At 46.3% G+C, this 27,227-nt stretch overlaps 2 protein-coding genes across 5 annotated transcripts in view; one reads left to right on the forward strand and one right to left on the reverse strand.

Annotated features, from left to right (window-relative positions):
- The window catches only part of DHX37 (DEAH-box helicase 37), a 94,091-nt gene that overhangs the window by 41,964 nt on the left and 24,900 nt on the right, over positions 1–27,227 (forward strand). For all 4 annotated transcript variants that reach the window (XM_085859821.1, XM_085859822.1, XM_085859823.1 and 1 more), the window contains exon 19: positions 10,269–10,501. In XM_085859821.1, coding sequence (XP_085715947.1) covers positions 10,269–10,501 — 233 coding nt within the window. The remainder of the gene's footprint in view (positions 1–10,268; positions 10,502–27,227) is intronic.
- Positions 473–27,227, reverse strand: part of LOC147010939 (uncharacterized) — a 39,271-nt gene continuing 12,516 nt past the window's right edge. Inside the window, exon 2 of the mRNA XM_085859825.1 lies at positions 473–3,736. Within this exon, the coding sequence (XP_085715951.1) occupies positions 1,014–2,984 (1,971 nt within the window). The 5' untranslated portion in view covers positions 2,985–3,736 and the 3' untranslated portion in view covers positions 473–1,013. The remainder of the gene's footprint in view (positions 3,737–27,227) is intronic.

Genomic DNA, 27,227 nt, shown 5'->3' on the forward strand with positions numbered 1-27,227 from the left:
GCCACAGCCGCACGTGTGTAGATCGTGTTCCAAACAGGCAGAGCTTGAATGGAGAAGGGAGGAGTCCAGAGGGCGAAGGTGGAGCAGTAGGCGGGACCAGGCAGGAGGCTTGGTCGAAAAGCAGGATGCGAGGTCGTGTGGGCGGAAACGAGGAACAGAAGGCGGGCCGTCGAGGCGAGACGTGGGCGGAGTCGAGGACAGGAGACACAGCGTGAAATATACACACTCACTTAACCACCACACGGAGGACTTCTCTGTGTTTTATAGAGCCCGGAGCCCGGAGGAGGGGGCATGCCGAATCCGACGTTATCGCCTGAGTCGGCGTTCTGACTGGCCCCGACCCCTCACGTGGTCCGCTATCCTTGGCCGGGCTTCGGCCAGACGCCGGTACACTCCATCCACCTGGGTGCAAAAGCTTACGTGACACGCCGCACATGTCTGGCCTCGGGTTAACGCTGATGCACGGTTATGGTAGACGAGACGAGGGGCAAGCGAGGCAGAAGGCACCGTGGATCGTCACGCTGTGGTAAATGAGATGAGGGGCAAGCAGATAGATTTACCTCAGGAGTGAAAAGAGGAAGAGTGGGAAGTGGAATGGAGGGGAAAATGATTTAATAAAGCTAACTAATAGCCCATCGCAACCATAGACTCCTATAGAGAAGGACTGGAACCTCCCATGCTCGGGGTTTGTAACTTGAGTCTGAAGGATTAACTTGAGTCCGGGGCTAAAATGACTTCTGGAAGGGCGAGAGACACCATCTCGGGATCCATATAGGGGTTTTTGAGGACGGCGAGTTCAATAGTGTCATTTTCAACACCACCTGAGGTCATCTTCAAGGTCAAAAGGTCATATTTCAAGGTCAAATTGCTGAATTTTTGTATTTTTTTCCCGTTTTTGTGTCTAACTCATAAACTGTGAGAGATGGCTGATTGTAATAAGATGCAAGTGTGTAGAGCTGTCAAACTTTGATATTTATTGTCATATATTGTATTACATAAATATTATATGCATGTCACGACACTATGCCTATTACAACTATGTCTATGTCTATCACAAGTTGGAGAGCTTTTTCTTTCTTCTGGAGAGTTGGAGACCTCAGGAGGAGATGCCTCCTGAGACATCCCAAAGCTTTTTCTTTTTCACTTACATTGAGGACATGAGCTTTCAATAGAATGTTAGCTAAAGTAGTACATGCAGCATTACTACGAGTTAAAGGTGCATCTACAGAGGATAACAGCTCAGCAAAATGAAATCGGCCACGCATTTTAGTCTTGTTATACAAATTATAGGCATTATGTACAAAAAAGACGGTTGACATAGTCGGCACACTCAATCCACCTCCATTCAAATTATCTAGAAACTCAGATGACACCTCGTTACCATCTTCATCATCAATGATCTCCTCCATACTAGTGCTATCGCCATATTTATGAACAAGCTGTCCGGCCAAATAAACTACTTTATGCTTAAGAGCATCATCAGACCCCAAGAGATCCTGAGTGTCTTGAGGAGTAATCTCGTCAATGAGTTCACTTCGCTCATCTGGTTTTATGGAAGTTGTGCAGTTCTTGTGGCAATCAATCACACGAGAACTAGATTCGGGCATAATGTCATGCTTAATGAGTGTTTGCAAATTTACAATTTTAGCTGCAGCCATAATGTCAACTACGTCAATGTAGAAGTTTCCACCGCTTCTTTGCCTGGCTTGGCCGAAAAACTTTTCCAAGGCTTCATCTGCAAATATAGCAGGAAGAACGTAGTCAAAGTCTTTCTCTGCCCGAAGCAATTTGGCAGCATCCACATTATTACGTGTGGACATATTGAAGGCTTCAGCAGTTTGCTGAGTTAGCTTCAGCTTACGACCACCACCTCCTTGCCATGCGCAGATAGATATAATTTGGCAGGCCTGCTCCAGCCTAATGAAACTTGTACAGTCTGCTGTCCAAGGCTGTCTGGATTCGTCGCGCAGATGGATAGCTGAGAAACGGTCTTTCACGTTCATCATCTTGAACCACTCACCTATTATCTGGGTGAGGATGATTGTGCCTTCGCTGATGCCCAGTGAATCCTTGAAGGTCTTTAAAGCAGCGACAGTCTTGTCATTGAACACTTGGCATACCAATGATACGCTCTGGCGTTGAAGGGGCTTGGGGAAAACATCGGTGTGCGTTGGCTTGGTTAAGCGAATAGGAGTAGCCCGGTCGATCTCATAAACCTTCTGAATATCACTCCAGTAAGCTTTGTACTCATTACCATCTATGACAGATGAGAGTGTCTTGCCATCAACAGTAATCCAGTTGTTGCGAACATTTTTGAAGATGTGCACGTAGTCGTACACCAAGAACATAGATTGCTCTTGAATTGACAGCACTTGGCAACTTCCTGGTCCTCCAAGTTTTGAATAAACACTGCGGTTGGTATTGCAATTGTCACATATCAAAGAAATCACAGTACCGCCAGCACCAACTACAGCTGATGCAGCTTCGATAAGGAGTTCCTTCAGCTGATCGGCAGTTAGTTTTTTGCAGGGCAAAATGCATAGAATATAGCGTGGACCACCGAAATGGCAGGCAACTTCAACAACCATAGCATGTGAAGCAAGCATTTCGTGTTCACCACCCGCTGCTGCATTTTGAGCATATCCTACAACATGCCCTCCAGAAAATCGTAATGTCTCGGCCAGCTTTACTTCGTCAAACATTAAATTGACCAAATGCTGCTGTGGTTTAAGCTGGTCAAACAAGGTTTTGAGGTTGGAGTCCCGCTGACTACTAGCAAACATCTGTTTTACCTTTTTTGTGGATGGTAGAATGATTAAGCCGGATCGACGAATCATTTTGTATGCACTGGGTGATATGTTGTGAAGCTGAATTGCGGAAATCATAATCTCAGTATCAAATCGACGACGATCAAGAGGTTTGAACATAAGATGCAGTTGCGACAGAAGGAAGGTGAAATGAGGAAGCTCGTGTGTCTCAGTCATCCAACAGAGCTGGCTTATTACAAGCTGAAGAATTTCCTTGCTTGTGCATTCATAGATGTTTACCTGGTCAGTTATGGATCTAATCTGGGACCATTTTGAGAGCAGGCTGTTCTTCTGCAAAGGAAAAAGTCGTTTGGGCACCTCAATGCCATCTTTCTCAACTCTATTCAAGAATAGAAATCCAAAAGGTGAGTGAACTTGTTGGAAATGAAAGAACTGCTCAACAGTTTGTCCAGTAGCATCAGTTCTTCATAGGTAAAGGTTTTCCTGGTCTTTTATGACGTTAAAGCCAGGAAAATAGGAGCTGATTTTAGCACAGAAGTGGTCGAAATCTTGGATATTGTCTGCAGCCTCATCAGCTGCCTGCATCTTCTTAGCTCTCGATTCTGACGTACAAGATGATGTTGGGCGTGGTGCTGAGGTCACCTGCTTCAAAGCTGATTTCGGTACTCCAGGAAATATTGATGGGGGTTCTTTGGGTCGTTTGCCATCCCTAACTGACACCCAATCACAATTGAAATGTGTCTCACAAATATATATCCCCTTTAAGCACCTCAAGCTTTCTTTCTCATTTGGCATTGCCAATATCCATCTCTCCCTCTCCTCAGGATCTTTTGGGAAGGATATCACCTTTACATAAGGCATCCCATCATAGTTTCCTCGACAACCAAAGCAGCTGCAATGACGTGGCACATTGTCACCAAAGCAGGAAACAACACAAAGATCCTGTGACATCACCAGCTGGACAGTTTCTGAAAGAGAAACAAACAAAACATACATTAGTTAACGATGATAGAAATCAGCAAGTAGGTGCACAATGTCATGCTTTGTAATAGACTTTACAAAAGTTTTCCTCTATGAGTTAGACACAAAAATGGGCAAAAAATACCAAAATTCAGTAAGTTGACCTTGAAATATGACCTTTTGACCTTGAAGATGACCTCAGGTGGTGTTGAAAATGACACTATTGAACTCGCCGTCCTCAAAAATCTCTATATGGATCCCGAGATCGTGTCTCTAGCCCTTCTAGAAGTCATTTTAGTCCCGGACTTAAGTTAATCCTTCAGACTCAAGTTACAAACCCCGAGATCGTGAGGTTCCAGTCCTTCTCTATAGGAGTCTATGATCGCAACACATTCCCTGCTGTCCCGCTAGACAAAAGGTAGGGAACTAACTACACGTACACTAATGGGATAGCTATCTTGGGACACTTATCTGTTGTATGCTTGCGGTTCCGAGAACCGCAACAATATATATGTATGTATATATGTATATATATGTATGTATATATATATATATGTATGTATATATATATATATATATATATATATGTATGTATATGTATATGTATATATATATATATATATATATATATATATATATATATATATATATATATATATATATATATATATATATATATATATATATTGTTATGAATTTGGGAATTAGATTGCACACAACATACAGGTTCCTTTAGTCAGCTATGTCGATAAGTGCTTGTTCCCTAGATTGCTCACCTTTCATTGTTTAAATGTTCAGAAATCGATTAGATGCGTGGTGGATAGATTTAATAGTTAGGGAACGAACAATGGAGACATCCCTCCCCCTCTTCTGCAAAGAGGAAGAACACCCTGCCGTCCCGTGACTCATGATGTCAACAACTCCCTCCCACCCGTGGCTGAGTGGGGGATGGAGCACGAGGGCATGAGTCATGAGTCACGCCGGGAGCGGGGGAAGGGCGGGAGAAGGATAAGAGGGGATCTTTTCTTTTGTTCTTGGGCAGAGTTGGAGAAGGGAGTAGAGAGTAGCCGTTCAGCAGACCTTCGGGTCCTGTTTGGCTTGGGTTAGGGTTGAGGCCTTCGGAAGCTTTTTGCTTCGGATGGCTCAGTGAGTTTCGGCTGCGGCCTGGCTCGAGAGGAGGCTTTTTGCTTTGATGGTTCCGTGAGCTTCGGCTTCTGCTTGGCTCGGGAAAGCTTTTTGCTTCGAGCTGCTTTGCTTGGAAGGAAGTTGAGCCGGTCGCTCGGCTCGAGCTGCGAGTGGTGGCTTCTTCTTCTTGGTTCATGGAGCTCTTTGTTCTCCATTTTTGGGTCCCAGCTTGGTGCGACTCATCGACCTCTTCTTGGAGGTGGTTTCTCGGGGAAGCGACGCATCGACGGGAAGGATCGGCGCCTCGTCTCACCAGCACGTGTTGAGAAGCACGGGAGGTGGTTCCTCGGGGAAGCGACTCATCGATGGGAAGGATCGGCGACTCGTCTCACCAGCACGTGTTGAGAAGCGCGGGAGGATTCACGGGAGCTCGGGAAGGATCACAGCTCATGGCGATTGGATCCAGCTCGCTCTCGCTGGAGCCCGGGCCCGAACAACTTGAAGACCACACGAGGTGGAGAGGTTCGAGATAGGTTCTGGGTTTCAGCTCACCTGTCCTCTGAGCTGGAGCCCGTTATTAAAGGCCTCTGCTACCATTTCTTGTGTGTGTGTGTGTGTGTGTGTGTGTGTGTGTGTGTGTGTGTGTGTGTGTGTGTGTGTGTGTGTGTGTGTGTGTGTGTGTGTGTGTGTGTGTGTGTGTGTGTGTGTGCGCGCGCGCGTACGTGTGTCCGTGGGCCCGTCTAATAAGTAGGAACTGCTGTTAAGTGCAAGTGACTGTACATAATAAGTAGACGGTTGTAGTTCTTTTGTCGTGCTTTTGTTGCTTGTATAATTGCATACGTGTTTTGCCTTGTTTAATTGCATACGTGCTTTATTATAATAAATGTCCTTGTGTGAATGTAAACCTGTTCATTGCGTCCATTCCCTCACTGAACTGCCCCATCTTGCACTCGGAACATAGTTGGTTTTTAAATAGCCGGTAAAGTGATCGGGTCCAACGGGACTGCGCGATAATACCTCGCTCGGTTATCCCAAAAGGAAGCGAGCTGCTTAAGCGGCTCGTTTCCAAGCGTTCCCGTTGTGGTACAATCTCTCGATAACCTACCCGCGCGAACAATTAGGTAAATCGAAGATTTGGCGATCGGACCCTGTATCGCGCGGGTAGAGTGCGGACAAGGTTGTAGTGTGGTTGAAAACACTCCCGTGGCTGGTTTCCGGCATTGATCCGGAAAGCCGTGACTGGATTGTCTGTTCGGTGGGCGAAGCGACCGCTATTGGCTAGATGCGGTGGTTCGCACGCCGACGGGCGGGAATTCTAGAACTATATATATATATATATATACATATATATACATATATATATATATATATATATATATATATATATATATATATATATATATATATATATATATATATATATATATATATATATATATATATATATATATCTCCTGATGATTCGAAAATTTCTCGGGCCCATTATGTTGTACTGGATCAGGCATTGTGTGGCGGATGTAAGCACTCTCCGATTACCCTTCTAGTTTCGTGTGATTTCTGCTGTAGAGTTTCTTTGGAGAGTTGTTCGATGTTTGCACAGTATGCTGTCGTTTTCATTTTCAAGTCGGACTTTAAACTCTCCGCATTCAATTGGTTTCTCAGTGTGCTTTTTCTGAAATTCATAGTTGAAAACACTTGCTCGCACAGCTAAGTCGATCCGAAGATGGACAGAATGCCAAATTAATATCTCTTCATGTTACTGTCGGTTTCCGGTAAAGAATTCCAAACTTCAAACACAATTTGGTCTTGTTTTTTTTTTAAGATCATGCATTTCAGTTCATCTGTGTTGAAGTGCCAGGGTAGATCTGTGCCTTTCTAGATTTTCCTTGTCACTAAGCCTCTGAATTTAGAACTCCACATGTCCTTGTCCTGCAAATCGGCCAGTTAAAGTTCTAGTTCTGCTCTGTGTACTCCTGTAAATGCTGAAAAGTTGAGTGCAGAAGTGTTTGCTTCAAGGGCTTTCAACACAGACAATAAAGTTACATTTTCCTTTTTGAATTCCTGAAATCACCCTGCGAAGGCTTCTTGCGTTTCCAGTGTCACAATTTTTAGGTTCTCGGTGTCAAGCTCGTAGTTTGTCTCCTCTTTGAATTGTCTCAATGATGGGAAAAGAGGCAGCAAACCCATCTCCACGTCTCTCACAAACAATGCTAGTTTTCACTCAAATTATAGCACTTCTTCTTAAAGCAAGTGAGCTGTGTTTCCCTTTCCTTGCAGCTTTCTGTTAAGGCCATTTAAAAGTGAGGTGATGTCTACCATGAATGAAATCACGCACGCACACACACGCACACCGTTTCTTGGACGTGACAATCTCATTCCGAATCCTTCTTGAACACCCCTCATATAACTCGCAAGTCAAGCCTCCAAGTCAAAATCAAAAATAATTGCCAAAACAAAATAAGGAGCAAAAATTCACCATTTTAACTCGTATTTTAACAAATGTAAATACAATGATGCAGTGCACGTGTAGTTTGTTTTGTTTGTTGGTACTCCAAGATGGCGGACAGCAAACGTGGTGACGTCACATGCACGTGCATCCTCTATTGAAGGGGGAGTTATCAAAACGACATCTCGTTTGTTATTTACATACAAGTCGTTCATTATGGGATTTTCGCTTACCTGCCCAGTGAGGATCAGGGTATCAATAACTTTTTAGAAGGGGGGTTCGAATGGTTAACTGAGGTTGCGAAACAGGTTGAAGAAATAATATTGCCGACAAGATGGCGAAAATAACCGCGTAATGGGGGAACAGGCTGTGCGCGGAGCACAACGTGTAAGTCTTGCTCACAGAATTTCAGTAATCGGATACATTTTCCTGTTTATCACTCCACCAACGTTCTCAAGTATTATTTTATCCTTTCACGACACTCACAAAGATTTTTCTGAAAATTAATTTATAATGAGAAAAAGGGGGATTTTATCGATCAGGCTTGGGAGCCACACTCAAGTCCTAAAAGAGCCGCACGCGGCTCCAGAGCCACAGGTTGCCGACCCCCGGTCTAGGCCATAACTTTTTACCATTTGAGCTTTTGTCATCAATTTTTCCACAAACCTTTATTATGATAATATGGAGAAAATATTTTAAAATTGGGTCAAAATGTGAAAAGACGAAGTCATCGTGACTATAAATAGCCCTCATTAGCCATGCCCCAGCTCATCAAGCACAAGGCATCCCGCTTTTTGTATTTTTTAATTGCTTCTGTCTTTATTTATTGATCATCGATCTTCAGTGTGCCTGTTCTGGCCATAACCTTAAAAAAAAAAAATTTTTTTAACCAATTTCACTTTTGTCATCAAATCTTCAACAAACCTTTATTTATGAGAATATGGAGAACACAAATGAATAAAATGTACATTTTTAACTGTGTTGTTTTTGTCAAGTTTAGTTTGAGTATGAAGCAAATGCGAACAGGCTTTGCATTTTGAGATGCTTTCTAGTTTCCTTTTTTCTTTTATATTTTATCATCCACGCAGTTATGATAAACCTACTGACGTCTGCTCTTGGTATTATTGGGGCATTTTGAGAGGAGTCTGGGGTAGTTTTGTGCATGTTGATATTGCATTAAAATATTTGATTCCAGTCTTTTGCAATTTAATATTTAAAATCGTGTTGTGTTGTTAGCCAGGTCTGCGATTCCTGAACACTACTACTCCTTTCACAGGCAGTTTAAACTCATTAAGATCCCTGCTGTGCTACAAGCTGCTTGTTGTATGCCTCCATCCCAGTAGTGAGATTTGGTTGTGCCTGAAAGATGTCATCAAAGTAGTAGGATGTGTTGTGACTGGTGGTGCTAAACTTGTTGAAGAGAAGTGAATTTGTATCGCAAAGGTTTGACTTTCTTTGCTCGCATTATTTTTGTTGTTACCTGCGCCACCAAAGGTTGACGGAGGTTATGTTTTCACCCCTGTCTTTGTTTGTCTGTCTGTATCTCTCTGAGCAAGATATCTCAAAAAGTTATGGACGGATTCAGACGAAATTCGGTTGACACTTTGAGTGTGTGACAAGGATGAATTGGTTAGATTTTGTTGAAGATCTGGATCTGGACTATCATTGTTAAGTGATTATTCACCATTGAGAGAAGGGGCTGAAAACGAGATACAGGGTGTATAAGTCTATACCCAATTATAAATTGTTGCAGCAGCTTTATTTATGAACCGATTTTAATGAAACAAAATGTAAATGATTGAGTGTCCAATAGCATGAAGCCAAAAAAAAACCTTCACGAACTGGAGGAGAGAATAACAAATGTTCTCACCAACATTCCTGAAAACATGTGATCAGTAGTGAATGTCCCAGTCCGATTAAAGAAATGTGTTGTCAGTGCTAGAGCAAAGGTGGAGGTTTGGAGAGTTGTGCATAAAACCTCACTGGACACTTTCACTTACATTTTGTTTCATTAAAATTGGTTCGTAAATGAAACTGCTACAACAATTTAAAATTGGGTATTGACTTGTCATGCACCTGTTTGGCATGATGGCTCAAAAAGTTATGGATGGATTTGGATGAAACTTGGTGGACAGGTTGGGTGTCTGACAAGGACAGCTTGATTTGATTTTAGTGAAGATCCAGACACGAGAAATTTTGGCTTTCTCTAAAAGCTTTGTGAACCATTTCAGGTGACGATCCTTATCTCACACACGCACAATATACTTGAAAGTGCCCCAAATACTGCCATTTCCTGGGTTCTGTGCATGTGTACCGAGCATTCTGGGGTGAAATACATCATTTCTCAAGTCACGTAATGAGAGATAGGGGAACAATATATAGCATGACAAATGTCATGTCATGCGATATATTGTTTTTAAAACACAATATGTCGCATGACATTTCAAAAAAGTTATGGACAGATTATGACAACTTGTTTGTGTGTGTATGAGTAGGATATCTCAAAAAAAAATTAGGAATGAATTCAGATGAAACTCGGTTGATATGTTGGGTGTGTGACAAGGACAAATTGTTTCAACCTTGGTGAAGATCCAGATCTGGATCCTCTATTTTTTTTTTAAAGCGATTCTTCACCATTGAGAGATTGGGCCAAAAACGATATACTGTATAGCATGATATTTCAAAAAGTTGTGGACGGATTATGACAACTTTGTGGACTAGTTGGGTAGTTGACAAGAACAAGCCGATTAGATTTTGCTTAAGGTCCAGATGCAGATCTGGCCTATCAGTGGAATACAAAACGTAAATTGTTCAGCCTGTTGGACGTATGCGCTTTGCTGAGTGCTGTTCTAGTTGTAAATATTTTTCGAAGTTCTTCATTGTTTTGTCTTTTTCAGTTTTTCATTGGAATACAAATCTCATCCTCAACCAGATCCTTGTTGCTCTTTTTGTTCCTAATATCCGGACAGGTTTTCGTCCCTCCTCCAGCTGGCTCGCGTCTCTGCATCGTTTCCACTAATGTAGCTGAGACTGCGCTGACCCTCCCAGGCCTGCGATATGTATTGGATGCCGGGATGGTAAGGCGCCCCTCGTCCAATCCTATCACCGGTGTGCCTTCGCTACCCATCTGTCGCGTCTCTCAGGCTGAGGCTGCCCAACGGGCTGGTCGGGCTGGACGCACACACCCAGGCCATTGCTATCGGTGAGTCAAACATGTAAAAGATTTGGAAAATGGCATTCGGTGCATTGTGACTTCTTTGGCAAGGCAGTTTGGCTTTGGGTATAAATTTATTATGGTACAGTACAGATCAAACCTGTTGGGAGTGACCTCATTATTACAGGAAAGAAGCAGGACTTGGACAACATTTCACTGCAGTTTTAAAATGAAGTAGAATTAGGAAAGAAAGTGAGGAAGATGTCAGAGATATATATATATATATATATATATATATATATATATATATATATATATATATATATATATATATATATATATATATATATATATATATTTATATATATATATATATATATATATATATATATATATATATATATATATATATATATATATATATATATATATCTTCTTCTTATTTTGGCTGCTCCCGTTCGGGGTCGCCACAGCGGATCATCCGTATGATCCGCATAGTGATTTGCACATGTTTTACGCCGGATGCCCTTCCTGACGCAACCCTGGTTGCCTCTTACGACACAGGGATATGGTACACCTATTTTAACCAGGGTATACACCGGCCCAGTACACTGGTACTCATTTCGCAGACCTCGGAAGGATGACAGGCTGAGTCAACCCCCTGGTGTATTAATTCAGTGGCCCAACGGGGCTTGAACTCAGGACCTTTTGGATCCCAAGCCGCTGCCCTAACCACTGCGCCAACACCAGACATATATATATATATATATATATATACACACACACACGTATGTATCACACACACACACACACGCATTTAAAGGCCATTTTCCCCGCTAAAGCAGGGGTTAGCCTATGTATGTATGTATGTATGTGTATATATATATATATATATATATATATATATATATATATATATATATATATATATATATATATATATATATATATATATATATATATATATATGTTGAGATCAAGGTGATGTCTGCACTGATTGAAATCAAGTTCTGTCCACACCGATCTTAAGTAGAGAAGAGTTTATTGCCCACCAACGTACATATGCATATGGAGAGACAGGCGAAGAACACACACAGTGTGCCAGTCCAGCCCAACTCTGGCAAGCTTAGTTTAGCTCTGTCTTATATACAATTTTACTCTGCCCCTTGTGTGACCACCTGTTAACATGATTCACCCTGTTCCCATCATCAGCTTCTATTAAGAGACTAAAACTCAGGAGTATTTTCCCCCGTTCCCATCATCAACTTTTACTGGGAGACTAAAGCCCAAGGCTATTCTCCTCTGTTCCCATCATCAATTTCTATTTAGGAGACCAAAGCCCAGGGCTATTCTTTCCCTCTTGGCTCTGAAATTATTTCTCATTGATTGACAGCAAGGCCTGTTGTTGCCATTATCCCACTAAAGTAGGACTCGTGCAAGGCGACGTCATTTCACTTTAAGAGCTATGACATTCCGCCTTTGTTCTGTTCCTTGGACAGCAAAAACAGCTGTTAACTCTATCTTTGCAGCACTTGATTGATGACAAGGCTTTGGCATTCCTTTGGACCAGCAACAACAGCTGCTAACTCTATCTTTGCAGCACTTGATTAATGACAAGGCTTTGACTTTTCTTTAGACCGGCCAGGGCAAGGAAGTTTTAACAAGAATGGCTGTTTGTGGCTTGGGACATATACAGTGTCTCCACATATATATCTATATGTATATGTATACGAGGTGTGTTCAAAAAGTATCCAACCTTAATTTTTCGTGCGTAAACAAATGAAGCTAGGGAGGGGTGGTTTGGTGCACGTATGTAGGCGATCCTAATCCGTATGCGTGAATATTTTCCCGCCTGCAGAAGCTGTCAGTCGCCGACAGACCGCCGATGAGTGAGGAAGTGTAAGTGAGGGCCGTCGGATTTTCGTTTTTGGCAAAATGACGGATCACTGTGGTCTCATCGTCAGTGATCACTGTGTTGAAGAAGTAGGGATCGCTGTTCACAGTCTCCAGCATGTCCTGTGCGATCTCCAAACGTAGTTGCTTCTGCTCGATCGTTAGCAGCTTTGGCACGAACTTCGCTGAGATTCTTCTTAAGCCCAAATCCTCAGTCACAATGGAACGCCCGCCTCGTCTGCAAGTTCTCTGATCGTGATTTGACGATCCTGCATCAGCAGGGTCCTCACTTGGTCAATGACGATCTCATTTCGGGATGTTGAGGGTCTACCATAACATGCTTCACTTTCCACTGATGTGCGACCATCTTTGAAGCGGTTGTACCACTTTTTTATCTGTGTGGTGCCTATTGCTTCGTTCCCGAAGGCCTGTTGAATCTTGCGGATCGTTTCCACTTGGGAATCGCCAAGCTTAACACAAAATTTGATGCAGTAGCGTTGTTCAAGTTTTTCCGTCATTTTGTCAAAAACGAAAATCCGACGGCGCTCACTTACACTTCCTCACTCATCAGCGGTCTGTCGGCGAGAAAATATTCACGCATACGGATTAGGATCGACTACATACGTGCACCAAACCACGCCTCCCTTCATTTGTTTACGCACGAAAAATTAAGGTTGGATACTTTTTGAACACACCTCGTATGTATATATGTATATTTTAAGAAGGCACTTCCAACCAAAAGTCAACGAGATCTTTTGCAGTTAGCAGATCTACTCTGCTAATTTGAACAATAAGGAAGAGCAGACCCGGTCTCAGGCGACGTTTCACTTTCTTCACAGCAGGCTTTCTCAGGCCAATAGACCCTGAGCCTCGGTACGTGTCCGGTTTTTATTTCAATACAATCACCCATTTCCGGGCACGTGCTGTTGTTCGAGGTGAAATGGAGGAGTGCCTTTTTAAAATTTCTATTTTACACACCTCGAGTAACATAAATGTCAAATCACATTATTGATGGGCTGCGTGGTTTCTCTTTTAGGTCATCTCTACCGAGATGACCTAATAAAGCTGTATGGACCAAATGTCCGTCCGTCAACAATTTTTCTTTCCGATCTTGATGAAACTTAGTATGTGGGTAGAGGTCGATGAGTGTTGCACTACGATATAACTTTTGTCTGGGTTCAAGGTCAGGGTCAAGGTCACGAGGTCACGTAAGTTATAAAAATCGCCATTTTCAAAACCTATCTAGTCTGTCATTCTACAAGATATTCGGCAACTGTTTATTGATTATGATAGTAAAAAATATTATCTTGTATCTAACCAGACAGATTTTTGAATTTCCGTCCCGTTTGGCCGCCACGTAACCTGGAAGATGGTCAAAAACACCTCCCGGTACAAAGAAAACGTTTTACTTCCAATGTTGATGAAATTTGGTATGTGGGTATAGGTCGATGAGTGACACCCAACGTCATATTTTTTCCCGGATTTAAGGTCAAGGTCAAGGTCACGAGTTCACGGAAGTTGTGAAAGTCGCCATTTTCAAAACCTATCTCGTCTGTCATTTTAGGAGATATCTGGCAACGGTTCATCGATTATGATAGTAAAAAACATTATAGAGATGACCGTCACCCCCACACGGGGGTAATTTTATTTTATTATTTATATTTATATATATATATATACATATATATATATATATATATATATATATATATATATATATATATATATATATAATGTTGTTATGGCCAAGGATACCAAGACACCAGTTTGTTACTCAGGGGGTTTAATTACCTCCAGTCTATCTAGGTTCAGACAATGCTGGATCAATGGAAGGAAAGGACAAACATGGACAGGTTGTAACGTCAACAAATAATTTATTAAGAAGAAAATAAATAAATAAAAAGCACCTTTTATTTCCTGAGGTAAATAAGTGAGTAAATTCCAAAGCAATCTAATTGAATAATTAATTAATCAAGCAAAATCAATCAAAATGATAGAAAATAGACAGAGAGCAGATGCTTATCGGGGGTTGACTAACTTACAACTAAACACAGACAAGGGTACCCAGCAGATCATTTGGGTGTGGGGGGGGGGGAGAATCGTATTGCTCACCCAAGAGGAGTCGTCTGTCAAATGAGAAGTCCTGAAATGTGTGTGTGCGTGTCTTGTCCGTCACCAGCACCCATCCTTGCCGTGCACCCACTCGCCAAAAGCCTTGAACGCCAGTCGACGTCTGGGGGCACCGAGATCGTCTATCGTGGGTTTAGACCCTGGTACTGACACGGGCAGATCCTCACACTTCATGAAACTGGTGACGTCCAGTGACCCACACGGTCCGTTGGTGACTGAGCCGTGCCTCACTCGTTGGTTACCAACCCGTTCCTCACTCGTTGGTTACCGACCCGTTCCTCATTCGTCAGTGCTGGTCACTCCCACACTGGCACGGACGAACTGACTGACAAACTGTGTCGTTGTCGGCGGTGTTCACTCCTTCAAGCACACACGCGCTCGCTCAAGCACTGGAAAGGATGAACTGACTGACAAATTGTCTCGTTTTTGGCGCTGGTCAGACATCCACACGCTCACTCGCTCGCTTGCGCTCCAAACGGACCTCCTCTTTTTACAGCACGGCGACATCGTGCTGTTATATAATTGGCTATTCTGTCCTGTGTCTTCTGTCACGTCTTCTTTTGCACTTATGGCTGCGTACGTCCCTTTGATCTGAGGGCTATAAATAGAAATTTGTCCAACATCACAACTCTTCCCTTCATGCATGCTAATTCACCGTGTCTACATTTAAATTTTGTAACTGCAAAATTGTTTCATCATTCTTAACCTAGACTTTTACTGCCCCCAGCCGCGCGATATCGAAGTATTCGCTTCTTGTTATATCGGCGGGCACAGAGTCCCCCCAAGTTCACCCTGCCCCACTTGCGCACCGTTGTCATGACAACCCGTGCTCTCATTATTATTCGTTGCGGTGTCAAACGCCGATTGAAAAAGGGCGGGTCACGGCGTTCGTGAAAAATGTGTGTAAACGTTGCTGAAAAAAAAGGCGGGCATCGGCGTCCGTGAAAAATGTGTGTCAACGTTGCCGGAAAAAGGCGGGCATCGGCGCTCGTGAAAGAAATATCATGCATAAATGTCTGTTGTGAAGAAAAAAGAAGTTTCCCATAAGAGAGGGGATCTATTCTTTTCCCTTCGCAACGCATCACATTTATAATCCCACTGGGCATGGGAATGGGGCTCATCTGGACATGCATTTAAGGAAATAACTGTCTAAGGACCTGGATGTGTGGATGCATTCATCAGATCGGATTCTGAAATCCACAACTACATATATATATATATATATATATATATATATATATATATATATATATATATATATATATGTACAGTCATGCGCCGCTTAACGACGTTCCGGGCAACGACGGATCGCATATACGACGGATCTGCCAGCTCTGAAAAAAAAAAAATGTCGCTGAAAAATTCCTATCGCCGAGTGATGTAGCCGACGTAACGCTGCCAGTCGTATAAAAATAGCACGTACAATTATGTACGCTGTACAGTACATAATACTTCATAATGATAATAAACGACAGTGTGGCCCTGTTATAATGCGATCGTTGAGGTCCATAAAATGTCATCGCGAAAAAAGCAGGGTCTTGCTAAATCGGGATTCAAGGAAATCGACTTTCAAACTGAACAAATGTTTGCACGTTTACCTTCAAGCAAGTAAATTACCTTTAGATTGAAGAATTCCGTGAATAAATCGTTTGTTGAACGAACGATTAAGTTGAAATTAAAACACAAATTTCTTTTTGGTGAAGCTTTTCATGTTGTTAAAACAATCGCACTGTTCCGAAAATATATATCACAATTGACAGGTGCTCGTTTCTTCATTTATAAATTATAACCGATGCAATGATTACGTATTTATAAAATCCAAACGCTATTTATTCATCTTTCTATAATCTATGCGAGAGGAGGTTGTAAGCTGCTGCTAACAACACGATAGCCGTCATGAACAGCACAAAGGTAAAACTAACGGATCTTCCGTCTCTCTTGGATGCATGTTACAATGCCGACAGAATTCAGTACAGTAACATGCTGTACAGGTTTGTATCCGAGGAGCAATAGGCTATACCATATAGCCGAGGTGTGTAGTTTTGTGTAAGTACGATGTTCGAAAACGAAAAATAAAAAATGATGTTTGCACAACGACGACGTCGCTTAACGACGTGTTTCTCAGAACGTAACGCCGTCATTAAGTGGCGCATGACTGTGTGTGTGTGTATGTAATTTATATATATATATATATATATATATATATATATATATATATATATATATATATATATATATATATACATATATATTTTACTCACATATGGTTTGGTCTTGGAAGCCTGGTGTTGGCGCAGTGGTTAGGGCAGCGGCTTGGGATCCAAAAGGTCCTGAGTTCAAGCCCCGTTGGGACACTGAATTAATACACCAGGAGTTTGACTCCGCCTGTCATCCTTCCGAGGTCGGCAAAGTGAGTACCAGTGTACTGGGCCGGTGTATACCCCGGTTAGAATAGGTGTACCATATCCCTGTGTCGTAAGAGGCGACCAGGGTTGCGTCAGGAAGGGAATCCGGCGTAAAACCTGTGCCAAATCATTATGCGGATCATAACGGATGATCCGCTGTGGTGACCCCTTACAGGAGCAGCCGAAAGAAGAAGAAGACATGGTTTGGTCTTGGGTGTGTGTGATTGTTGTTATTTTTGTATTTCCGGGGCATGAACATTGCTGGTTTTATGTCCTGGTTGGACATGATGAGGTGTGATTGTTGGGTGTTGTACACATGCGGATTTTTTGTTGCTCACCCGATCCAGCTGTTTGCACCATCCAGTTTTCGCCATTTGCCTCAGAGGTACGTGTTGTGTGGGTATGTCTGCCGTCTCCCCAGTTAGACCACCCTCTCGGCTCTTCACATGCCAAGCTTCAAATATGAATCTATTGGCCTGAGGAAGCCGGCTGTGAAGCGGGTGAAACATCGCCGAGACCGGATCTGCTCTTGCTTATCTATCTATAATTCCAGCTGTGTGTGTGTGTGTGTGTGTGTGTGTGTGTGTGTGTGTGTGTGTGTGTGTGTGTGTGTGTGTGTGTGTGTGTGTGTGTGTGTGTGTGTGTGTGTGTGTGTGTGTGTGTGTGTGTGTGTGTGTGTGTGTGTGTGTGTGTGTGTGTGTGTGTGTGTGTGTGTGTGTGTGTGAGACCGCTGTTTCTCGACAACCACTGGTCCGATCTAATTGAAACTTGCCAGATATATTTCTGGGGACCTGAGGATGTGCCTTTTCAAGTTTTGATATTAATTGGACAAGTGCCTCCCAAGTTATGGCCATTTATTTACCAAACCAATGACAAGACACGTTGTTGCGTGGGCGTGGCCGATGGGGAAGGGAAGCTCAGCCACGTTCCCCATTACGGGTTACAACGTACGGGCCTCCGGATAGTGATGACTTCGTGTATTCTAATAATTTCTCGATTTGTTATGCGAATTTATAGATAAACACAATGCCCCAAGTTGTGATAGTTTTCATATTAGACAGTGCATACATTTCGGTAACATCAGAGTGAGCTGGTGTGCTCCGAACCAGGAAGTAATTTTTTTTTCTCTTCTCTTCTCTTTTTGTTTTTCCTTGCGATGACATTGCGAAAAGACAAAATACGTTGGCGCTAATTGAATATTTGGGCATTAAAACTAAATTGCGAATAATCGTAACTGCGAATAATATGCGAACTTCCGGGCCACACACGTACGGGCACGCGAGAGCGAAGAAACGGCCTGTGTGGTTGTTGTTTCTTGCTAGCGGTTTGAATATTTATTTGTTAAAAATCTTTTTTGTTTTTTTTTACGGGCACGTACTAGTTACTCAAATTAGCGGAATAGATCTGGTTTACTTTTGGTTGGAAGTGCCTTCTTCATTAAAAATGTAGAATCCCAACCATCCCAATGTTGTACCATATATAATATATATATATATATTATATGTAATATTTAATGTACTATATTATTAAAAATTTTAAAGTACGGGAGTAAATTCCTGTATCAGACTCATGTGAAAAAATTCTGACTTGATCCGGGACTCAAACCCAAAGACCTCATCACTTACACGACGACAGCCCACTGAGCTGTTGAGTCTTCGGGTTAACCTCAGAAGTTTTTCACACGAACACTGCAAACTTTACAATGGCTTATATTACATTTTATGTACCTGCTAGGCAGACTGTGTGCGTGTGTGCGTGTGTGCGTGCGTGCGTGCGTGCGTGCGCGTGCACACGTGTTTTGTTTTTAGGTGAAGGTGCATTCGAGATAAACCTCATGCAGAAATTTAATAAACAGGAATAAATTCCTGTGTGGGGCTTTATATTATAAGAGTAGTGCAAGTGTATTGGAGACTGGGTCTGCTCTTGATTATTGCTCAAATTAGTGGAGTTGATCTAGTTTCCTTTTGGCTGGAAGTGCATCCTCCTCCTTTAAAAATGTATAATCCCAACCACCATTCTCTCTCTCTCTCTCTGTCTCTGTCTCTGTCTCTGTCTCTGTCTCTGTCTCTGTCTCTGTCTCTGTCTCTGTCTCTGTCTCTGTCTCTGTCTCTGTCTCTGTCTCTGTCTCTGTCTCTGTCTCTGTCTCTGTCTCTGTCTCTGTCTCTGTCTCTGTCTATATATATATATATATATATATATATATATATACATATTGTTGTGGTTACCAGATTCGCAAACCACCATTCAGGTCCCTTAGGTGAGGTATCTCGGTAAGTACATGTGTAGTTAGGCCCGAACCCGTTGTCTAGTGGGAATACATGTCATTTATACGTGCTGCGACTCTTCAGGATAGCCGTTTTTCTTTTACTATCTTTATTTTGGACCAACCGCCATGATCACAACCACAACATCAACCACCGACCACAACCACCGCTTCACCACAACCGCCACGACCTTCACGTCACACCTCGCAACCGTAGCATCGCCACCGTTCTTGCCCCGCTGTGGGTACCGGTGTTGGATTCGTGCAGAGCGCGCGTCGAACAGCGTGTACAAAATCACGGATTTTGTGCTTCAAAACGGATCAAAAACGACACACGCCCACTTTTTGCCGTCCAATCGGTGAGCGAGGGGCGGAGTGGCCTCGCCCCAGGGCGATCGATATATGCAAATTTGTGGATCAAGACGCCTTCACGCCCGCTTTTTGTCGGGCCAATGGGGAGCGAGGTAAAAGATCAAAGGGAGGGGGTCAAAGGCGAAGGTACGGGGGGATAAAAGGAGGGTGTTCGTCAGTCAAAGAAAGGAGAACGAGAAGGAGAAGGAGTCGGAACGGAGGGGACGAGTGTGGAAGTCTGGAGCCCGAAGCCTGCAGTGGCTGGAGAAGCTGAAGAGAGTCGGACGAGGGGTGCTCGCGTCGGTGCCGGAGCTGCACGCCCGAGGGAGGCCAGCAGCGCGACCTGGCCGAGGTGGAGACGCACACCAGGGATAATAAAGATCCTCTATACCCCGAGCATCAGCAACCCCCTCCTGTTTCCCCCCGCGCTGAGATAGTGCGACCAAGGGGGCCCCGTTCCCACCCCTACCAGACACCGTCCACGAGGCCCGCGGGTTGCGGGGCCATCGCGCGCTCCGCGTCTCATCACCAGACGGGTAGGCGCGACCCGGTCTCGGCCTCAGGCCCGCCTCATTCTTGGGGGATTTCTTTTCCTTGGTTTTGGGTATGTGTTGTCGGCGCCGTCTGTGAAGTAGAATTGTATAAGTGTTGCCGTGTGCTCGGTAGTCGGTATTAGCTCTGCACTGTGTTTTCACTTTTATGTTTGCTTTTGTGTAAATGGAATTGTGTTTTCTTTTTTTAGTGTGCATTTGGTGGAATTGTATTTGTGTGCTTCCGTGTGCCGCGAATAAATGTGCTTTATTGTTGAACTGTTCTCCCGCTTCGCCGTCTTTTCCCCCATTGAACCCTCATCTTGCTTCACGTAAAGGGTTGGTAGTGGGCTGAGTACGCCCGATAATTAATCGAACCGTCGAGGTCGACGATAACACCGCTCGGTTATTCTGATAGTACGGAACGGGTCGCTTAAGTGGCCCGTGTCCGAAGTCGACCTGCGGCGAGGTGCGATCGCCCGGTCTACCCTCCGCGTGGGTACTTAGGTAGGTCGAATTTGGCGAGCAACCCTATCCCACGCGGGGCTGATTGGCTCGATCGCGGTGAGACCGAAAGGTCCACCCGTGACTGGTTCCCGGCGTTAGTCCGAGAGGGTCACGACTGGATTGTCCGTCCGGTGGGCGACGTGCCGCGATTCGAGTTACGTGGCCGTTCGCACGCCGGCGGGCGCGAAATCCGCAACACTCGTGTCAGGTCGTGGGATACAAACTCATCGCCCTCGCGGCACTGGTATCGGAGAACAGGAAAACGGGCTCTCCTGTCTCCGGCTAAATTCACGGGAATCGGTCCAGGGGTGAGAGAAGCGACCCCGATTCCCTCCAAATTACGAGCGAGCGAAATTAACCCCTTCACGAGAAGCAAGATGGCGTCTCAAGGCGAGCGGGTGCCGGGTGGATTAGGTATGTGTAATAGTAATGTAGAATCCATGGCTCAGGACGAGATCACCGTGCAAGAGAAACCCGTACCAGAAGGTTGGGAAAGGCATCGATGCCGTTCATCTGGTCGGTTTTTTTATTATAACTCCACCACTAAATGTAGTCAGTGGGAGTGGCCAGGGCAGGTGACAATGCGGCAGATTATGGAACTCGCGCAGAGCATAAAGGACAAACTGGATTACTGGAATGCCGGAATAGAAAAAATGAACGAAAAGTTGGATGCGAATACACAGCAAATGAGGGAAGAAACGAAAAAGCTGCGGGGTGAGACGCAGAACATGGGCCGAAGCCTGCAGGCGGGCATGAAGGCCGTGACCAGGGACATCAAAATGGCGACTCCACGTGTAGAAGCGAACGAGCTGGAAGGGGGTGCAACGGCTGACAGGCCCGCGGTGGAGGCGGGTGAAAAAATAATTCAGGGGGCGTGTTGGGCGATGGTCGTGGCAGAGGAATCGACGGTGACCAAAAGGGAAAAATTAAATGGGGAGACCAAAACGTGTGAGACGAGACACGAGGTGACGACGACAGAAACTTATAAATGTATAGAGACACGGGAGATAGAAAAAATAGAGGAGAGACAACACGATGAAGACGGGGTAAGTGACGCACACACACAGGTAGTGGAGGACAATGGGGTTGAGCTCGCAGAGCGTGTAGAGACCCAGTGCGAGCACCTGGATGGCCTCCTCCAGGAACGAGGGGAGGGAGTATGCCCCCTTGAGGCGAGTCACGACCAGGTGAGTTCGGTCGTGCTTTGCGAGGTTGAGGGGACGGGTGCTGTGGACAGGTGCACGGAGAGCTTGGGGGGTATAGAGGCCCCGGAGACCCTTGTGGGGACACGAATCCCCAGTGTGGTTGTCCCTGTGTGTGTGGTGCAAGGTGTGAGTGCGTCCCCGTGTGTGGAAGCGACCCCGTGTGTGAGTGGTGAGGTGGCGATTGTGCCAGAGTACGTGCTTCCCAGCACGCCGTGTGTGGATGAGGCACCGTGTGTGGAAGAGGCCGTGTGTGTCGATGAAACGGCCTGTGTGAGTGAGGCACCACGAGTGAGTGAAAGGCCACGAGTGCGTGGAGCCACGTGTGCGAGGGAGGTAATGGCATGCGTGAGTGAACGGCCGAGTGCAAGGGAGACCGTGTGTGTGAGAGAGCGGTATGTGAGGGAGATGTCGGTTGGCATGCGGGAGCACGCAGCCGCGTCTCCCGGGGTGAATGTAACGGAATGGAGTGTGAGCGTCGTAACACGCAGGTATGCGTGTGTGGAATGGAGACGGAGACGGCGACAGAGGAGAGAAAGCCGGGTAGCGGCTGTAGTTGTTTCGAGGACCGTGCCGGGTTCGCCCAGCAGTGAGCACGCGGTTCGTGCTGTGCAACGCACGAGACCGCCACGTGCTCGCTTGCGAGAGTGAAGTCCCGGTCCGGAAACGCACGCGGTGGATTTGCCGATCCCGCGGACGGACAAAGTTTAGGCAGGTAAATGGATTTGGACCGGACGGGTTCTCCACGCGATCGTGTGTGTTAAGCTCCAACGGGCAAAGCACATGTGTTCGCGTGGGGAACCCCTCGAGACGTGGGGCTTGTGTTTTTTTTACGCGCACGGTGACGCCATGGCTGCACGTGGGGTTGGAATCCGACAGGAGGGGTATCTCTGCCGGATGGTACCGTCCAAGGAGGGACGAGGAACACGTGCAGCTGCATGACGTCACGGGCAGGTGCAAAGTGCGCGAGTTGCCGCGCTGGTGATGCGCATGGAAAAAAAGAAAAAAAAAGAAAATAAAAAGCAAGCCTCACTTTCGGGTGCACAGGATTCCTGGGCAAGGGGTGGAAGACCCCCTTACCCGGGGCACAGGATGGAAACTAGTTAGGGGGAAGGGTTAGCTTAGCTAGACCGACTTCATGGGGCAGGGGTAAGTCCTCATGGAGTCCGTGGAATGGATTAGTTAGAGGGATTGTAGCCAGATTTAGGTGGGGAAATTGATTAAAGAGATTAGGAGACAGTGACAGACCTGTGAATGTGTAGAGGGGACGTAGCTTAGCTACGTAGTGTTAAAAGGAACGTGCTATAGTTTAAGGGACGACGTGGGAGCACGAGTTAGTTAGGGGATGTAGTTAGAAGGATGGCAGAGTTCAGCGGTGAGTGTGTTGAAGAGTTGTTGGTGAGTGGATTGGAAGCATGTGCTTGGTGAGTGAGTGAGGCCAGCGGGTCTGTGTGAGTGGAGCGAATGGGGAATGCATGGTGCGATGAGTGATTGGGGGGAGGAGTGACTCCTGCCCAAGGGACCCCGGGGTCAGTGTAGAGTGAGTTAGCTGGGTTAGTCAAATTGAAATATGGAGGTCGTTTTGTTGTTGGTGGGAAAGTAGGCTCGAGACCCATTTGGAGGGGTGCAGGAGCCCTGTTGACGGGCTTGGGAGCGTGGCTGCGAAAGTGAGTATCGCTGAGTGGGTACCCCGGGCACCAGGCTAGTCGGCCGCGGTAGGCCATGGGCCCATGGGGGGCCGGGATAGAGTAGTGGGCACGGGTGCGCCTGCTTGGTGCGGGGGCCCGGGGCGCCATTAGCCGCGTGGGCAGTGTTGTGGGCACGGGTGACCCTCGGAAAGGGGCCCGGGAGGCCGGCCTGCCACGTGTGCGTTTCAGGGGAGGTGCCATGGGGGGCACTCCCCGGTGTTAGGGAGCTGGTAGGCCCGGAGGCAGTGTAGTGCCCGCGGGTGCCATAGCGGGAGAATCGGCAGAGGGTCGTGCCTGCCAAAGTGAGCCACGTGTCCCAGCCAGGAGACCGTGTGAGGGCACGGAGAGAAAATTGGGGGGCGAGGCCCGAAATTGTGAGGACACCAACACAGGCGACGGGAATCTGGGTTGTTAGAACCAATAGTTTAAGCGAGAGGCGCTTGTTGAAAGCCCCGGGGTAGTTTAACAGTTAAATGGTTAGGGTAGATTAGGAGATGTACCCCTCCGCACCATCCATCCCCTCGCTGTCGTTGTGGGCCGCTGGACCCACTTTGGTTATAGATCGCCGAACTCTGAGGAGGCCATTCTGAGGCTTCGCTGGGCCTCGTCACAGGACGTTAGCTCTCCCTTATTCCCCTCCGGGGAAGGGAACGTAGGGGTTGGGAGGAGGCTGGGTGACAGGATAGGTTAGCCGAACAAGGACGATAAAGGGGGTTAGGGGACGATTTATAGAGGGGAAGTAAACATAAAAGTAAAAAAAAAAAAAAAAATAAGTTGGGGCTAAATTGGGGTTTGACAAATTAAGGGAGTGGGTATGTACAGTGACAGGCAAAGGCGATAGGTGGGAGGGAGACTGGTAGGTAGGTCCGAGCCCGCCTTCCAAGTGGCCAGCACCACCGCACTCCCTCCACCAACCTCCATTGAACGGCAAAGGCTGGCCAACTTCATCGGCTGGCCGTGTTTTGCTTCAAGGCGGAGGCCGGCCAACTTCATCGGCAGCTGTGTGCTGCAAGGCCTGTGCCGGCCAGTTCATCTGCAGCTGTGGTACTTCAAGGCCTGTGCCGGCCAGTTCATCTGCCGGCTGTGTTTGCCTGCAGCGGCCTTCTTCTGCGGGCTGTGTTTGCCTGCTCACCTTTGCCATGCCATGCCCACTGCCCACGTTCACCAGCCCCGTTCAATTTTTGCTTTGCCCCCCCTGTTCATTTCCATGTGCGCCAGGATCCGCAAGGCAACAGTTTGCAAGCTGCGAGAACTGCCCTGTTGGCAGCTACAACACGGGCCTGCAGTGGCAGCCCGTGCACCGTGTTTGTGTCCATGCATCCATTCGTTGTGCTCATTGCGTGTGCCACTTGAGCTGGCACGGAGACTGCGTTTGTGCAGCCCATGCACCGTTGTGGTTCACTGCATTCAGTTCAAACCGTTCATGCATTCATTCGTTGTGCTCATTGCGTGTGCCACTTGAGCTGGCACGGAGACTGCGTTGTGCAGCCCATGCACCGTTGTGGTTCACTGCGTTCAGTTCAAAAGGGAAGGCCTTGGACTGCGTGTGAGCAGCCAGCCACGTTCCCTGTCACCTGCATTGTTTGAGCCAGAGACTGCATGTGGGCAGCCTGGCTCCCTGCTAACTGCTTTCTTTTGCAGAGTTCAATGATCCTGGGCCATGGTTTAGTGTAAAATTTGTAAGTTAAGGTAAGATGTACTGTACATATGAGTGCGCCCCCGGCATGTTTGTCTTAGCGCCGGCAATTTTATTTAAGTCGTCCGTGTGAGTGAGTTTGTTTAGGTAGTTACGCAGCCCTCAGGTTATTTATTTTGGGGACACGAATACCATGAATGTCGCACTCAGGGATCCGTAGGTAAAATGTACTAGGGGAAAACTACACATGATGGCACACGAAAATTTGACGACTCGGGATGAGTCTGTAAAAAGGGAAGGGGGTAGTGTTGTGGTTACCAGATTCGCAAACCACCATTCAGGTCCCTTAGGTGAGGTATCTCGGTAAGTACATGTGTAGTTAGGCCCGAACCCGTTGTCTAGTGGGAATACATGTCATTTATACGTGCTGCGACTCTTCAGGATAGCCGTTTTTCTTTTACTATCTTTATTTTGGACCAACCGCCATGATCACAACCACAACATCAACCACCGACCACAACCACCGCTTCACCACAACCGCCACGACCTTCACGTCACACCTCGCAACCGTAGCATCGCCACCGTTCTTGCCCCGCTGTGGGTACCGGTGTTGGATTCGTGCAGAGCGCGCGTCGAACAGCGTGTACAAAATCACGGATTTTGTGCTTCAAAAACGGATCAAAAACGACACACGCCCACTTTTTGCCGTCCAATCAGTGAGCGAGGGGCGAATTGGCCCCGCCCCCAGGGCGATCGATATATGTAAATTTGTGGATCAAAAAGCCTTCACGCCCACTTTTTCTCGGGCCAATGAGGAGCGAGGTAAAAGGTCAAAGGGAGGGGGTCAAAGGCGAAGTTACGGGGGGATAAAAGGACGGTGTTCGTCAGTCAAAGAAAGGAGAACGAGAACGAGAAGGAGTCGGAACGGAGGGGACGAGTGTGGAAGTCTGGAGCCCGAAGCCTGCAGTGGCTGGAGAAGCTGAAGAGAGTCGGACGAGGGGGTGCTCGCGTCTGTGCCGGGAGCTGCACGCCCGAGGGAGGCAGGCAGCGCGACCTGGCCGAGGTGGAGACGCACACCAGGGATAATAAAGATCCTCTATACCCCGAGCATCAGCAACCCCCTCCTGTTTCCCCCCGCGCTGAGATAGTGCGACCAAGGGGGCCCCGTTCCCACCCCCTACCAGACACCGTCCACGAGGCCCGCGGGTTGCGGGGCCATCGCCGCTCCGCGTCTCATCACCAGACGGGTAGGCGCGACCCGGTCTCGGCCTCAGGCCTGCCTCATTCTTGGGGGATTTCTTTTCCTTGGTTTTGGGTATGTGTTGTCGGCGCCGTCTGTGAAGTAGAATTGTATAAGTGTTGCCGTGTGCTCGGTAGTCGGTATTAGCTCTGCACTGTGTTTTCACTTTTATATTTGCTTTTTTGTGTAAATGGAATTGTGTTTTCTTTTTTTTGTGTGCATTTGGTGGAATTGTATTTGTGTGCTTCCCGTGTGCCGCGAATAAATGTGCTTTATTGTTGAACTGTTCTCCCGCTTCGCTTCGTCTTTTCCCCCATTGAACCCTCATCTTGCTTCACGTAAAGGGTTGGTAGTGGGCTGAGTACGCCCGATAATTAATCGAACCGTCGAGGTCGACGATAACACCGCTCGGTTATTCTGATAGTACGGAACGGGTCACTTAAGTGGCCCGTGTCCGAAGTCGACCTGCGGCGAGGTGCGATCGCCCGGTCTACCCTCCGCGTGGGTACTTAGGTAGGTCGAATTTGGCGAGCAACCCTATCCCACGCGGGGGCTGATTGGCTCGATCGCGGTGAGACCGAAAGGTCCACCCGTGACTGGTTCCCGGCGTTAGTCCGAGAGGGTCACGACTGGATTGTCCGTCCGGTGGGCGACGTGCCGCGATTCGAGTTACGTGGCCGTTCGCACGCCGGCGGGCGCGAAATCCGCAACAATATATACAGTCATGCGCCACTTAACGACGGGGTTACGTTCTGAGAAACGCGTCGTTAAGCGACGTCGTCGTTGTGCGAACATCATTTTTTTTTTTCATTTTCGAACATCGTACTTACACAAACCTAGACACCTAGGCTATATGGTATAACTATATGGTTTCCAGGTCAATCACTCGACGTGACCTCTTACTGGCAATATCAGCACTGGATTTTGTA

The sequence above is a fragment of the Eptatretus burgeri genome, chromosome 16 (assembly GCF_056783735.1).
Source record: "Eptatretus burgeri isolate ZD-2024b chromosome 16, Ebu_testis_v1, whole genome shotgun sequence".
NCBI lineage: Eukaryota > Metazoa > Chordata > Myxini > Myxiniformes > Myxinidae > Eptatretus > Eptatretus burgeri.